Consider the following 16,742-nt stretch of genomic DNA (forward strand, 5'->3'; position numbering starts at 1 on the left):
TAAATTGAGTATTTGTATGTGGAAATCAGTGTGGACATAGAGTGGATGAAACATCTGGGCTTTAATTAGTGCATCTTTAGCTTCAGCATAAATATAAATATAAGTATAAATATAAATATACATGTAAATATAAATGGCAATACAAATGTACTGCCTGGAATTACAGAGGAATGTAGACTTGTACATAAGAAACTGATCTGTACTAAAGCTGCAGTTAATTCTATATTTAATCCTATGCTTTTTTGGTGACTGCCAGAAGAAAATACAGTAATTCTCTTGCAGACACATATGATACATATGCAGAGAGAGAAAGAAAGACAGAGATACATGCTAATGCACATGTATTCTTTGCAATCAATAAAATATGCCAACTAACAGTGAATATACATTACAGTAAATAAAAGCTGCATGACTGTTCTTAATGCAGTAAAATTATGTCTTGCCCATATGGAGTAGCTCTCATGCTGAAAAGAGCTATGAAATCAAACACAAAAGGAAGGAATGGCTTCATTAATGATGCAATAAGGCAAGTGCCTTGCTTGTGTGTAGAAGTGCTGTCCTGTGGACTAACAGACATTAACCATGATGTGTAATGGGAGGAAGCACAAACTCTGACCTGTGCTGTGAGAGAAGCAGCTCTGATTGCCTTCAACACAACATAAACTTGGAGAAAATTAATTTTGCCCTACTGTGATGCTGTGTATAACTGTAGACAGACTGACTACACCCTTGGGAAGGGTTGTCCAGCAGCTAGAGGAGATGTCTCTGGAGAGGTAAAGAAGGGGGATGAAGGATGAAAAAGAGTCATTTATTTGGGCTTTTTACATAGTATTTATGGAAAAAAATGTTCAGTCTTTCACTGCTTTCTTCTAAATAAGGAGAGAATCTATGGTTAGCCAAACAGCAGAGGCTGCTTCTATTTGATTTCCTCGTGGAAGAGCTTTGACATACTGAGTTTTTCTTGTCAGAGTTGTGTTCCTAATCATCCTCTGTTCCCCAGAGTCAAACTTTCAGAGGCAAAGCATTGCCTGTGCAGCATCTGAGCCAAGGAATCCTTGTAATTTGTTAACTAACGAACTAACAAACTAACGAACTAACTAACTAACTAACTAACTGACTAACTAACTAACCTATTTGTTAGTAGTCTCATGGCCAATAACGAGAGAATATTCTGTGATGTTTTCCAGTTCAGGACTAGGATGAAATCCTGGTAGAGGGTATCCTTGTTGTCTTTTGGACAAAGTAATGCACAAATAGTACTTACCTGCGGTGATGGAACTTGGTTAATAAATTATTTGGGGCCTTCCTTGTTGTGTCACTCAAGGCAAAATTCGCTCTGCATAGCTTAATAGCCCAAACCAAATCAATCTCAGTTAATTACAACTCAATTAACAGCTGTTGTGGGATCTCATCATTGCTTCACTGGGCTGAACACCCAACGAGCACAGAAACAGAGCAGGAATATCTTACCTAGGCACTTTAACCTGGCCATTGATGGGTCTGTGATGTAGCCATGGACACTTGTCCCATCTGCATTTTAATACACTTTGGATCTGATCATATTTAGGATATGGGTGAATGCAGCTGGTTTCATTGTTGGACATGAGAGGATTTGAATCAATTTTGTTAATATATCAAAGTTAAATTTTCTGCCCACGTTTGCAAGAAGGGAAAAAACAATCCACCATCTTTGGCAGGTGTGACACACACCAGGCTGCAAAAGCTGTGTCCTGAATGTCTCATGCTAGGCACACTGCCACCACAGGAGACTCCTGCTGTCCCCTTGTGCACTGCAGACCTTTCTAGGGGTCTAACTCCTAACATCAGCCCTGCTGACACTGGAGTCCCTCTCTAGCCTGCAGACTGACCTGTGTGTTCAGTGCAGATGCTGAGTGCATTGCAAAGGGACGGCTGCATTTGATCAAGTGTGTTTCTCCTCCCTTCTGAGTATAAAAGAAGCAAACAGTGGCTATCTTAAACATGCAAGGATCTGAAGCTAAGCATGATGCATCCCACTCTGGCCTCTTTATCACCCTGCTGCCCTGGTGGTGTGGGGAATGTTCCCAGTGCACTGACCACTCATCCTTCCTCCCTTTCCAGGCCCAAGGGTAGCATGGGAAATAAAGCCTTGTCCCATGACAGCGTCTTCATTTTTGAGTCTGCACCAGGAAATGTGACAGGTGATGTCTTGTCTCAGGAAAACCTTCCTGGAAGAGTGAAAACTTTGCAGGTGAGAACATCATCCCTCATCAGTAGTGTTGCTTTTTTCAGCTGTTTCCCAGGAAAGTCTGTTGCTTGATTCCTCTGCTGTGTGCCTTAGGATTTTGCTGACTGAAGTGTCCAAGGCCAAATTTGCTGCTTTTGGATCTATTCTGCCTCTTGGAAGCTGAATTTTTGAGCAGTCCCAGTGCTTTCAGCCTTCCCCAAATCTCATAGTGTATGATGTGAATCCAGTTCATGAACTCTTGGAAACTTTCCTTATTGTGTCCTCTTCAATGGAATTTATGTTCTTTACTTCATAGCTACTGCTTTTGGGTTAAGGCCATTTATTTATACTGTAGTGTGTCTCTTACACTGCTATTCTTTAAATATTATTTGTGTTACTCTTTTTGGCAGTTCTGGCTCAGATGTTTTCACTATACATGGTAATACCAGAGGCTGTGTAAGTGTGTGGGATGATGGATATGTCAGGATGCTCTGACAGCTTTTTTTATATAATTATGTTTTTGATCTCTGCCAGCAAAATATACTGATTTCTGCTGGGTCATTTCCTTCTTCCAAGGCTATACTGAACCCTCCTTGACAGCTCCCTTATGAACTGTTGATTTTATTAATTGCATTTCATTAACTTCCCAGCTTGGAGCACTCAGATAAAAGTTTAAGGTTTTTCCAAAGGCTGAGTACAAATGGTTGATAAAGGAGCCAAAGGTCATTGAAATTCTTCCTCTGCTCAGTGTGAGCTTCATGTTGCAAAAGACAATTGAGTCACATGTTAAGTAATAGAAGATGCACAGAGGGACTTGCTCCTCTCTAAGACTGCAAAATAGGCAAAGCTATTTTTTGTGTAACTAAAGGAGTAGCAGAGGAAATCCTGTTTGTGTATTACAGAACATTGATGGAGGAAAAGCTCTTTTCATGCTGTTTGCAGTCCACTGTGCCCTCTCCTCATCCATCATCTTGCATAGTAATGTAATAGTGCCACCATTATTTTTGTAGCTCTAACAGACAGGCTTTTTTAGTGAGCTCGACTCTTGTCAGAATAAAAGCCAAGCTCTAATAAAAGCAGTTACTTTCTTAGCAATGTAAGTTAACTTCTACCAATAGGAGACAGAATGCAAATTGAGTTTCCCCCACACCACTTTGCTGTCTGCATTTAATAAATTTAATAAATCTAAGACAGGAAATTGTGAAAAGAGACCAAAGCAAAATTGACTTTCTGTCTTTTCCTTCCCTTTACACTTATGTTGTATGCCTTGTGTTGCCCGTATATCACAGTATTGCAATATATTGCCCATAAATTGCAAATTAAATCTGTTTGAACTGGGGGAATGGTGTTCCAGACATTGTGCTACCATGTGTGGCAGGTAGATCTATAGGAATTGTATTCTATAGGAACATAGGAACTACAGGAATTTGTAGGAATTGTATAAATCTTGCTGAATAAGAATTGCAGCTATTTAGGTCTATTTTACAGGGGTGTAAATGAATGCACAGACTGCAGGAAAAATGCAAAACTAGGCTTAGAATTACCCAATATGGTTTAATAAGCAAAGAAACAGAAAAAAAATAAGTCTGCATGTTTATCTTGGGAATATTTTGTTGAGATGTTTTCAGTTGAAGGACAAAGTTTGTGTTCAGACCTTGTTTCTATTCCAGCTTTGTCACAGCTGACAGACTCAAGCCAAGAATTTTAGTAATGGTGTTTCCTGAGATCTGAACATTTTTAGTTTGAGGGAACATCTGGCTGCTTGTGAGTTTGTAGACTTTGTTGTATTTCTCTAGGGTCAGGGCCTGCCAGAGCATTCTTTTGTACAATCCTGGAAAAGAATCCCCATACTCCTTTACAAAAAAAGTTGTTCCTGGCTGCTGTTACCATTCTTGCTGTAGGCATGACCAGGATGTGATGGTGGGGAAAATTAACAAGCAATTCATTAGGGTGGACCAGAAATGAAATTAATTTAGTATTGTATAAAAATTCTGACTCAGCTACCTGTGTGGGAGAGGTTTATAACAAGCTCTTAGATTTGGAAGGGCTTTGTGAGGGAAAGGTGACTGCATAAATCTGGGATTGGGATTGCTGACTGGCAATACTTTGTGTGATTAAATACATAAATTTATATGAGTAAAGAATTAAATCTAGAATTTTGATGGTTTTTAATTTAAATGTAGTTAAACTGTAATAAGTTTTCTGGAATGATGAAATTCTTGTCTTCTTTTGGTAAATTACTGATTTTGATTTTAATTTTATACCAACACCAGTTTTAGTGATGGGTCCTTGATGAACACAGCCAGATAAAATTTTATTAATGGCTCTTTTCTGTAAATGGTCTGTTACTTCAAGTTTTCCTGTTTACTAAAAGAATCTGCATATCTAATAGGAGCATCTGGGTTAAAATGTCCAGAACATTTCCTTTAAATTGTACCACTGAAAGTTTATATTCTGTATTTCAACCACAGCTTCAGCTGCAGCAGAACGTCCGACTTGGATCCCCTCCTCTTGTTATAAGTGGGAAAAAACTGGAAGATGCAGGTGCTGTTTCTGAAGATGATGGCTTACCTAGAAGCCCTCCTGATATTTCAACCCTTCATGAGGTTCTGACAGATTCGCCAAGCAAGGTATAATTGTCATTTCACCTTAGTGATCACCCATAAAGAAAAGATAAAATCTTCCTAGAGAGGGGGAAGTTCTTTGCTTGTGATAAAACATAATGGTACAGATCAGTTAGAACCAGAAGAAATTACCTAGATGGTTTGTGGACTTTTCACTGAGATATACCTAGAAATTGACCCTACAAATGCCCTTTCTGGGTACAATTTTCCATTCTTTTATGTAGAGCAGGACTCTGACCTCTACCATTAGCAAATGCATGATTTTAGACTTTCAGTGAACTTGTGAGAATTTGTAAATCTGATGATTTTAAAACAATAACCCAAAATAACTTTATAAAATATATGACCTCCTGTAGCCTTCCTGGTGTATCTCAGTGCAGGAGAAATCTCCCCTATTTCATGTTTGATGCCAGTGAAAAAATTAAAGCTGCTCTGTAAGGCAGAGACCCAGTGACCCTTCCTTTATTTTTCCTCGTGTGTTTTCTCATAATTAGCACTGGATATCCAGCCCAAGATAGTTCAGTGTGACTTCCCTTGACTTACCCTCTTCCTCATTTTATCCCACAGTCCTCCAACCCTGTTCAGCGTCATAGCTCTTTGAGTTTAGGAGGGACAGACAGTGAAGATGAACAGGTAAATAGCTCCTTTTCCTGCTAATAAACTTCCCTGAGATGGCATATGTGGAGTCTATATGGAGCCAATACAGTAATTTTATTTTTTAAAATTTATTCTGAGTACAGTGTATCCTAGGAAACAGTTCTTTAAGAGTCCAGAGTGAGGCAAATCATACTTAAGATGCACCTCTCAGGGTTTTCAATAAGAAATAAAGACAGGCAGAAATCTACTGGTAAGTGGGTTGTGTGAACAGCACAGAGGCAGCTCTGTGACACAGTATGGATCCATAAAGTTACACAAAAAATTGGACCAGGCAAAGCACTTCAATTCTGCTTCCATGTCCCAGGGCCCCATACCAAATAATCACACCTTCCCATCAGCAGTGGCTCGTGAGCAATGCCCCACATCCCTCTTATCATGGGAAATGATTGCAGGACCAACCTTTCCTGATGGCAGGTATTCCACAGGAAAGGGTGTGTTTTAATCTGCAATTTTCTTTGGATGGTAAATGACTATGAGAAGCAGCAAGTTCTGCTCTCAGAACAACACTATCCTTGACCAGATTGGAAAAATTTACAGAGGTCATATTTTTTTATGTACCTTGACAGTTTTTGTAGATGAGATGTGAAGATGTTTTCATGATCTTTAAACTTCATCAGCACATGTGTTTGAAATGCTGTGTTACATCCTAAGCTTAAACAAAACTAAACTGTGAGTGCCAGGCACGCTGTGTGTCACCCAGCTTTATGAATGAAGCTTGTTTGGCACATCTCTGACATTTTGCAAATGTTCCAGAAAGTTTGGTCTGCATTTCAAAACAGCAGCAAACCAACTCAAGCTTCATGTTTGGGGACTTTCTACAAACATTTCTGTAAACCCTTTATTTTGATTGCACAATCTGAGGTTGCTGCTGTTCAGTTCCCCAGAGCAGCATTGCTGTGAGGATGGAATGCACATTGTCTGGAAGATGGTTCTGATATACTGAGAAGTGTTTGATTTTGCTGAAAGAGAAAAGTGGCTAAGGCAGCTTTCTTAGAGATAATGAGGAGCAATAATCCATGCGACTTCTGTGGCTTTTTAATAATGTATTTCTGCACTGGGTCGCCTTACTGGGATAAAAAGGCAGCTATACAAACGGCAGCAGTGTCTCCTGCTGGTGTGTGCTTAAAGTGCAAACGTGTTTGCAGATCAGAGCTGGGGTGGGGATGAGCTGAGGCTCTCACTGAGGCAGGGACAGATATTTATTTCTGTGCTAGGCACAGCTGAACACAGAGCATCGAGTCATCTCCCTGCAGAGATGACTTTAGGCATGTGTTTTAAAATGAGGATTTATGTCCAAAACTACAGGTGTTTCAATCTTCTGAAATGGAATGAGCTAACAAAAGAAATGTTCCAGAGATGTGGGGAAGTAAAGCAAAATATGTACAGCATTGTATTTCTGTTTTACAGATACCTTCTGGAGCTTCCTCCAGGCCCATCAGTCCTTTATTCTCTGCCACTCAGGGGACCCCCATCCCACGAGGCAGCAGCTCCCTTCCTGTTGATTTTACCATCCCTGCCAGCCCCCTTGGCTGCCTGGACACCTCAGCAGCCAGGCACAGGATTGCCATCAACCCTCGGAAACAGAGAGGCTTTACCAACAAGCACCAACTGCCCCTCCAGGTAGGTGTTTCTGGAAAAGAAAGGAAATGAATGTGAGTTTTTAAGTATTATTTTAAATATTTTAATTTATTTTCTCCTTTCCTATCTGTTCATTTACTTCTTCCAGTGGAAGAAGGGAAAACACCCCTTTTGCACCAACCAACCAATCAAACAAAAAAGACTGAAAACTTCAAAGTCATGGAAATTGAAGAAAAGTGCAATTTTTGGTTTTCATTATTTAGCCAAAAATCGTGGGTTATGCTTCATTTGTAACACTTCTGGCATTTGAAAAGCTAAATGTCAGTTTTAAAGAGGCCTAAGTCTATTTTTACAAATCTGTTTCTTAACTGGAATAGTACATTACCCACAGTGTTGGTAAATTACAGGATGGAGGTTTTGTGTCTATGATTTGAATATTCATAGAAATGCATGTGTATAAAGTACAATTTTGGGGCATGATTCTTTAATTAAAGCATCTTCACTTCTTTAGGTGGAACAGCTGGAAAATGAAGCATATCTTCCTGCAACTCCAGAAAGGAAGGGAAATTCAACAGAATTACTTGAGAGTGACAAACATAAAAGTGATTGGGAAGGTAATGGAGACATAGGTATTGCTACTTTGGGTGCTTGAACTCTTCTGCTTAACACTGACAGGACCTGTTTTTATTCTAAGTCCTTCCAAACTTTTGATTCTATAACATAAAACCAATCCTGGCTGCTAAGTTGTTGTGATGGAAAAAGTCAAATACACTTAACAATGTGATGCTGAAGAGGTGAACTTTGAGGGCAGCATTAAAAAAAAACAAACATAAGGTGCAAGCACCATTTCAGAAGCACCTGTCCTACACAGCTGGCTGGATCTCAGTGAATGTGAAACAGTTCCTTGACACTCAGAAAAACCTTAACCTTGGCATTATGTGTGTGCCAAGTGACTTTGGCTTCTGTTTACTGGATTTTCCCAGTCATTGTAGATGGCTTTTCCAGGCACACACATGCAGAAATGTCTAGGGAAATCTGGCCATACCTTACAACTAAAGGTATGCACAGGAAACAACTAAACAGTAACTAACTACTGTGGTACACCTGAAACAACCAGTGACTTTCAGTCATTCCCTGGGTTAGGGATGTTCAAACTAAGACTTTATTAGTCTCTCACTTGGACAGCCCATTTCTAAATAGGCTCTGAACAGGTTTATTTATCAGTCAGCAGTGCCCAGACATGGGACATTCATGTTAAAGGACTGCACTATCTGGAATGTGTACAGTTGGTGTCTGAATTGTTACCTCTAAGTGCACACTCTTCTCCTCTCTTTAATACAGGTTTATCAGTCCAGGTGGGACACTGGGCAAAGGGAGGTGGTTTTAAGGAGACACCAGGGGTAAGAACTCCCCCTGATGCTGCCCCTCACTCCTGTGATGCCACTCTTGTGGTAGAAGAGCCCTGTGCTTTGCGGCAAGAGGATGGATGCCTGCCTGGTGTGGACCATCACTATAAAGGAGCCACACTCCTGAGGCCTGAGCCTTCCCCAGCAAACCTGGAAGAGCAGCACAGTGCTCCAGTGTTGTACTCTGCAGTTGAGCCTGCTACTGAATCAAAAGTGCATCCACAAAGTTCCAGTGCTGAAGTACCTGCACTTCCAGAATTGCAACAGCTTGAGGGAGAAGCTGTTGTGTCTCCAGACATGCCAGCAGCTGGCTTGTTTAGCTGTGGTGTGGAAACAGTGGGCATGGATATATTACCAGATGTTGCACAAAGTTCCTCAGTAAATTCTGTGGATCCAAACATTAAAGTACAGGAAAAAGGAGATCCCCTGTTTACTGGCAAAGAAGAGCTCTGCTTTGGTCCTACTGGGAGCCATTCCAGCCTTGCTGTCTCAGGTGCTGCACGGAGCACTCCACAAGTGGCAGTAGCTGACTCAGAGTCTTGCTCTGACTTCAAGACAGATGTTTTGAGATCTGAAAGGAGTTCAGTAGCAAAAAATGACAAAGAAACTTGTGAAATTATGGAATTTCAGTTATCCAAGGACAGTGTAGGAAAAAAAATAGACCCTGCTGGATCTGTCTCAGAAGTAGTTTGCGTGGTACCTTGCAGTAAATCGGAAGTATGTTTTAAAGCAGAAATTGTTCCGGTTTCAAAGGGTAACCAAGGCAGTCAACAGGCCAACACATCCGTTTCTGAAAAACTTTCCATTGGGTGTCTTGCCTCTTCAAGTTTGGCTGGCTTGAAGAGCAATATATCTTCTGATGCTGACAGTAAGGAGTACCAGATAAGCAGCACAGCATCTCACAGAAAAACAGCACAAGGCAGTCAGTCATCAGATGAAAATGTAAAAAGTCCACAGAAGACTGCTTCTGCTAAACCAGTCAGATTTACCATTGCACCAGCCTGGCAAAGGTCTCTCTCAGGGGGTTCAAATTCCAAGGAAGATTGCTATTGCAGAAGTTCTCCAACATCCCCTGTAAGACCAGAGTTCTTTGAAGGAATGACAAAGGAGCACACACGCTTTGACGCAGTTATGCAGGAATCAGCAAAAACCAACTCAGATAGATTTGATCAAGATTGTAAGGACAGAGATCTTCATTTGAGTTCTTTTATGGAGTGGGCTGAGCATGAAACACAAAACTTTGAGAACCCATTTGGGGTCAGACTAAGAAGAACGTCATCTTTACTAAAATACCAGAATGAAAGCCGTGTGGAACCCCCAAAGCTGATCCCCTCAGCTCTTCCAGTTGCTTCTTCGGCTCCAGTCAAGCAGGATCAGAAACTGATGGGCACTGGGAAGCCACCTCCAAGCCTTCCTGTCAACACCAAATCAGTTGTTAAAAAAACAGATGTCCTAGAAGACAAAAATCCTGCCAAGGCAAGATCAGAAGAAGTGGCAAAGAAGCAAAATGGTTATAAATCTTCAGGTATTTACACTGTATTTGTATCCAAACTTTGTAAAAAACAGTGGTCATGTAAAGAGCCTTGGCAGAGCAGCACAAAAAAAAAATCCTCTTGGCTAGGAACCAAATTCAGCCTTGAGTTCATCACCACTATAATGTAATTGGCTTGATGATTTGGCCAGTTAAGAGAATTCTTGGTTTATCTTAATGAAGGGTGTGTTCTGGCAAGAATAACAACAGAATAATAATAGCTTAAATGCTTCTGAAACTTTTCTGGTACGAGGTATTTGTGCATATAGTTGGAGTTTTAACACAGCTTTTTAAAACTGGCTGAAGTTTTGTAGTTTTGCTGCTGCTCAAACCTTAACTAGGAGTTGCATTAGGTGTGATTTTTTTTTTAAACAATTGTTTAATTTAAAATATTTAAAAAGTGACAAGGAAGCCTGTATTTTACTGCCTACATGAAAAAATCATTATTGTAGTACTCATTTAATCTGCAATGGAAGGATGTTGTTTCAAAGGCAAAATCCAGTTCACAATGATCTCAGTGGGACATCTGCCAATGACTTAGACAGAAGCACAGTTGGGTCAAAAACTCCAGAGGAAACAGAAAACAGTTATTGCCAAGGACAAAATCATCAGGGAAGGTAATTTTATCTCCACCATGTTCAAAGGGTATTACAGATGCTGAAGGATTTAAAACGTGAAGCACTAGCTTTAGGCTGACTTGACCTAAATCCCTTCTTTACTTCAAAAATGCTTTTTTTGTAGAAAAAGTCTCTCCATGTTTGGAAACTGCTTCCTCTGAACCAGCCTGGGTCTCCATGGCAAAGCTGAAACAAAAGGGTTTCCAGGACCATCCTCTTGCCAAAGAACATAAAGATGAAGACAAAGCTTTGACCAAAGCGGATCAAGGGGAGGTAGAGTACCAGTTAATGTTGTATGTGTGTGAGTCCTGGCCCAGGTCACCTGGGTGCTTTTGCAAACTGTTCAATATTGTCTTTGTGGGAGGTGTGTTGTGAGCACTACTCACAGAGAGCTTTGCAGGCCTGACTCTGAAACACTGAGACAGAGACCTGACACAAGTGAGCAAACACCTGTGACTGTACTGTCACAGGGATTGGTTTCAGAGCTGGATCATCCTATATGCTCCTTTGCACTGCTCCAACCTGAGCCTTTTCAGAGCTTTCTTATTGCCCAGAGCATATTTATGTAGCTGCTTTGAGTTGCATTAGCTTCCTCCCTGCCTTCTCCCTCCCTCCTACAGGGTGTTCCCAACCATCCCTGCCTGGCTTTTGCTGCATTTCCACAGCCAGGTTTGAGAGGTTGCCAGGGTGAGCATTTTGAGTGCCCATGGCTGGCAGTCACTTGCATTCTTTTCTTCTCTCCTCATGCTGCAGCAAGAGATCTGTGCTAGTGAGAATTCACTGAAGAAGAATATGCCTTCCAGCTCTCAGGACAAGAAAACACAAACAAGGACTGGTGTGTCTGCAGCTGCAGGTATTCTTTTTCTTTACATCATGGCTACAGTTTGCACCAGAAAGTGGTGTGGGTGGCAGGTGATGGGGGAAGACTTTTATAATCAGCACACTTTATATAAGCCCTATTCAGACCATGGTTTTTGAATAAGTCAACATAATAGTTTGTTCACTCAGCAGAGAAGGCAAGTGAGGAACTCTTATCTCCACTGCCAGTTCATGAAATGGTATATAAACAGTCTGGTGATTTATTACTGACCAAGATCAGTACTAAAGAATAACAACTGAAGTTGGAGAGTGTCCAGAAGAGAGCAACAAAAAAGGTCAGGTCTTCTAGTTCTCCAGTCAGCCAGGAAATACTGATAGGAGTGGAGTTGTTTAGTCTAGAAAAGACAACTAAATATTCTTCAGGGAACAAGACTAGTCTTTATGGCCAGCATGAACTTAAAATGCACCAGGGGATGTTTAGCTTAGGTGTTAGGAAATACTTTCTAACAATAAGAGCAGTGAGGGGCAGAAGAGCGTGGCTTGCATGTTCAGAGTGTGCAGTTTCCATAGTGGATGTGTTGAATAGATAAACATGTACCAAGAGTAATTTATGTAGAGTCATTTTCACCCTCAGGTGAGCACAGAGGCTGGATGGCCTCTCTCCTGAACACTTAACTGTGTGTCTCTATATTAAAGATGCAGGGGAAGAGCGTGACTCACTTGGTGACTCACATCATCTCTTCCAAGGCTTCTGCTGGGCTGCAGCTTCTCCCTCCCTGCTCACTCAGTGTGGTGCCAAACCTGAGACACATCCAGCTGGATACAGACAGGCCAGTCCTTCAGCTGGAAAAGCATATTGTGCTAGCTGTAAGCTATTTTTTTAATTTATTGATTGCAGATACTGCTTAAGTAGATAAGAAGTGCACCACTGTGTCAGACCTGTGGCTTTTCCACTGCAGATTCCTGTAGCTGGCACAGTAAAAGATGTTGTCTACAGGGAGCCCGTGCACCTGGCCCCTTTCTTTCCCTGTGTAATCCAGCAGCACCCAGAGCTGTTGTACTGAGGTATTTGAGAATAACCCTTTAGTGGTTATTGCTAGAGCTATTAACCTGAATCTACAGGTTCTACAAAATCAACTTTCTCCCTTTCTACAGTAGGTGACTGGCTTGGGGTGTTTGCACCAACACGGAGGCTCAGTTGCAACTAATTGTGTGTGTGTGTATGTTGATCAAAATACCATAACTTTTTAAAAGGATTCTGTTACAGGTCTTAGGTGCAAAGTGAGAGAGAAATATTAACAGGCCAAGATTTTGCTCAGATGAGGTCTTTCTTTGAAGGAAGGAAGGAAGGTTGGTTTTCTGGATTTCTGGATTTCTATGTACTGCATTATCCTAGCCTTGGAAGCTCAGCAGCCTTTGGTCAAAATCCAAAACTTCACAAATTGCTCTGCTACTCATTTACTAGAATTTGCAGTCTTTGTGGTGCTTACAGCAGAATTATAAGTTTTTGTGTGTTGCCTCTTCCCCAGAACTGGCCAAGTTTCCAATGACTGTTTCCTTGCCTCCAGATAAGCGTTTATAGGCATATTCTGATGTCCAACGACTTGAGCATCACAAAAAGCTCTGACTAGTGCTGATGTGTAAGGAAAACACTCCTCTTCTGCTGCTCAGAAAACCAGGCCCTGTTGTTTAGGAAATGCTCAACACAACCTACATATGAGTAAGAAATTTGGAATCACAAATGTAAACTCTTCTCTGATTTGGTTCCCATTAGCCCAACCAGGACTTTGTCCAGTTGAAAGTGCTGGTTGTGGAAAGGATGTAGAGTTAATATCCAGAGGAATTATTTGTTTGGATTGTTGTCCTTACTACAAAGAAGATTATCTCCCAAAATTTGGAAATTAATTTTAAAAATTAAAATTTCGGTAAGAATTTAATTCCTACCTCATCTTAGATACTTCTGAAAATTTCTTGTGTATGTAGAGCTGCAGCCTGTTTAATGGACAGTATTCTTCCTCCAGTGTTCTCAAGTTCAGTTTGCCTCCTGCAAGAACTACCAACCAGCCAGAACTTTTAAAAGACCGGAGACCTCCTGAGTGAAAATAGGGATCTACTTTAGCTCTGCTCATGGAGTGTGACTAATGGAGCTGATGGATATTTTCCATTGATTTTAGTGCAAGCAAGATCAAGCTTCTTGTACTTAACATGGCTTAGACATTAAATAAAAAAAAAATTCAAACAAGGTGAATGGAGCAGGCCTTTTCAAAACAGGAACTCAAAGCCATCAAACTAGCATTATCTGTGTTCCTCCATCCTTTGTGAGTGTGACAAGCATCTGTTAGGCTGCATCAAGAGGAGCACCTGGCGCCATCAGAATCCCACCATCACAGTTTACAAATGGAAGTATACAAATTAGTGGTTTGATTCCTACCTAGTATTTAATAATATTGCTGGAGCAATATTTGTGTTGGCAGTGAAGACTAAAAAAAAAATCTTTAAGTCTTCTCAGTATTGGAAAACATAAACTTTTAACTTCACAGCAAGCCTGGGGTAATCCTTATCCTGCAGCTATTTTGTTTCTGTTTTCCTGCATAATCAGGAGTCTTATTCCTAGATTCTCTTGCTCTCACAGAGCAGAATTAGCCTGTGGAACTCCTTGCTTTGCACTTTAATAGAAATCAAGAGTTTGAAAAATGAAGAAATTAATTAACCAAGAATATGAATTAGACAAATAACTGGGGCAATAGTCTTCACATGCTTCACATGAAGAATTTCGAAAAAGTTCCTTCATTTATCCAGGCTTATATACTTGCTGTTTGGACTGAGGACAAGATTTTTTTTTGGGGTACATTACTCACTGTTTAGTACCTATTTTCCTGTTGCAGTAGCTGATCCTCACCATTGCTGTAGCTGGACCACAGAGTACCAGCAATAACCAGTTAATAATTCCTTTGACTTATTGGTGAGCCACAAACATTTAGGGCTGTAAAAGAGTTTATTTTGAGAGAAGAAAATATTATTGGCAGAAATTGAGTTTTTAATTCTCTAGACTTCTGGTGACTGATATATATCTTCTCATGGGCAGGTAAAGTTGGACCAATTTCTCAGGAAGCATCTGTGGTTCCTGCTGTTGAAAAGGAAGCAAGGCACTCCTGTAACCTGCCAATGACATCCTGCAGTCCTGCTGAACCTCCCTGGCTGTCCCTGGCCAAGAAAAAAGCCAAAGCATGGAGTGAAATGCCCCAGATCGTACAATAGCAAATTACATGAGCGTCCCTCTTTGCATTGCCAATAGCTGTGTTAACTCCATTTATTCCCTTCTTTACTGTGACCATTTTATTTTCTTTTGAGAAATAAGAGCCTTAAAACTTTTGATCAGACTGTTGTATGTAAAGACATACTGAAGAAATGCCATTGTGGGCTTAATTTGATGTATTAGGAAGCTGAGCATTTCCTACTACCAAGCACTAGAAAAATTTGATTCATTTTTATATGCTTACACATCTGATGGTGATGTTCTAAGGAGACATGCTTCAGGCTTTTGAAACATTTCTCTGGTGAAATATGCTTTTAAAGTTTCTTTTAAAGAAACTTGTTCTTTTAAAAAAGACCCAACAGTATTTTGTACAGTTTGGCTTTGAGCTAAGGAATTAATGCTTTAAAATAGATACAATGCTGGGCACTGACGCACCATGAGTCATGGACATTGATGTCATCACACTTCTTTCTCTGGTGCTCTGCAATGGGCAGCCTGGCTGCTTCAGATTGTTAATGGATCTGTTTTGTGATAGCTGTAAGATCTAAACACATTGTGAGTTGGAGTGATTCTGCCCTTTGTGTGATTTGAAGTCTCAGTGCTGTTGGCCTGGTGCTTTGCTCACAGACACTGCTCACTGGAATGGGCCAGAGCTGCACACCCATTCTCTCCCATGCACTGGAAAACCACCACACTGTAGCATAAAGTCTGCTTTTAGAAATCTGGCTAAACATTCTGCTAAAAAAATCCTTCCTTTCTTTAATTATGGCAAATAGGAATGATTATTTTTTTGGGGGTGAGATTTCTCAGCCAATTGTTTCTCTTAAAGAGTGTGTTGGGGGAGAATTTGCTCCTTAGAAAGTGGTATCTTGTTTTCAAGAAATGCCACTCCCCATGTTCATAAGGATGTGTATTTAGTCAATTGTATCTAATGTTAGTCATAAAAGGGTCATCTGCTTTCCTTCTTGTCTCATCAGTCTTTAACCATTAACTCAACATCAGTCTGAGAGTGTGCAGCTGGAGCAGGATTATCTTCTCAGAGCCTGGCCTTGCAGTCACTCAAACTCATAAAAGTTTTCCTGTTGATTTTGAAGGGTGCAGATATTTGAAAATAAGCTTTGTGAAATGATGTTGGTGGCTTAAGAGACAGTGGCACTTACTGGTCCTTCCAGTTCTTGCAGAATTGCACGTTTATGTAATTTTTGTTTACAGTCAGTGCAAAATTTGACGGCTGATGGACTGTTTTTAGCTGGAAAGTTGGTCGGAATTTTTAAAGGAAAATATTATATATTCATAGGATTAACTGCAAACCAAAGAAAATTGGTTTAAGATCAGTTCAAGCAAGACTTTAATCTTCCAGTCTTGGCCTGAATTTAATATGTAGTTTCGCAATTTGAAAACAGTATTAACTAGGAGCTAGACTGAGATTTAAACTTTTTTTCATATAGGTGAAAACTTACTTACCCAGGAAGGCTCAGAATCTATAGATGCTATTTATTCTGGACTAACACCAGAAAGAACAGGAGTTTCACATTGGCTTGGTAATCGATGCCTATTTTGTAACTTGTTTTTCTGTGCTTTAGGAAGCATATCTTCCCTTACAAAGAACTGAAACATTTGTATTTCTCTGAAACTTCTGAGTACAATGTAAAAGAATACACTCAGCTTTGATTCCTGAAGTTTTTTACAGCTCTCATCCCACCACAAGCTTACTTGTAAAATACAAACCTTTCGATATTGAGCAAATTCTCTTCTCATTCTCTTAATGTGGATTGTGACTCTTCACCCAAAGTACTGCAATGGATGCTATAATCCCTCTTTCCCTGTGTTTCCTTTAGAACTTAATATTGTTCCTGTCTTTTATGTTTGGTATGTATATATGTTTTTGTAATCCTTGTCTTGAAGGAACCCCTTTTGTATTCCATTCCCTTGTTTGGTTTACTATTAAATGCTGTTGCCAGTGATGATGATATTATTTCTGGGAAAAAGAGGGATGGATGGCCCTCATTCACCAAGGAAGAAATAAAAAGAGGTCAGTATTGACTCTA

The 16,742-nt window shown here is 40.3% G+C and overlaps 1 protein-coding gene across 4 annotated transcripts in view; it reads left to right on the plus strand.

Annotated features, from left to right (window-relative positions):
- Positions 1-16,742, plus strand: part of KIAA1210 (KIAA1210 ortholog) — a 38,756-nt gene extending 22,014 nt beyond the window's left edge. For all 4 annotated transcript variants that reach the window (XM_033072368.2, XM_033072371.2, XM_033072369.2 and 1 more), the window contains exons 4-12: positions 2,101-2,230; positions 4,678-4,836; positions 5,398-5,463; positions 6,895-7,107; positions 7,577-7,679; positions 8,407-9,996; positions 10,744-10,892; positions 11,373-11,472; positions 14,524-16,742. In XM_033072368.2, coding sequence (XP_032928259.1) covers positions 2,101-2,230; positions 4,678-4,836; positions 5,398-5,463; positions 6,895-7,107; positions 7,577-7,679; positions 8,407-9,996; positions 10,744-10,892; positions 11,373-11,472; positions 14,524-14,696 — 2,683 coding nt within the window. In that variant the 3' untranslated portion in view covers positions 14,697-16,742. The remainder of the gene's footprint in view (positions 1-2,100; positions 2,231-4,677; positions 4,837-5,397; positions 5,464-6,894; positions 7,108-7,576; positions 7,680-8,406; positions 9,997-10,743; positions 10,893-11,372; positions 11,473-14,523) is intronic.

This window comes from Catharus ustulatus, chromosome 14, assembly GCF_009819885.2.
Source record: "Catharus ustulatus isolate bCatUst1 chromosome 14, bCatUst1.pri.v2, whole genome shotgun sequence".
Lineage (NCBI taxonomy): Eukaryota > Metazoa > Chordata > Aves > Passeriformes > Turdidae > Catharus > Catharus ustulatus.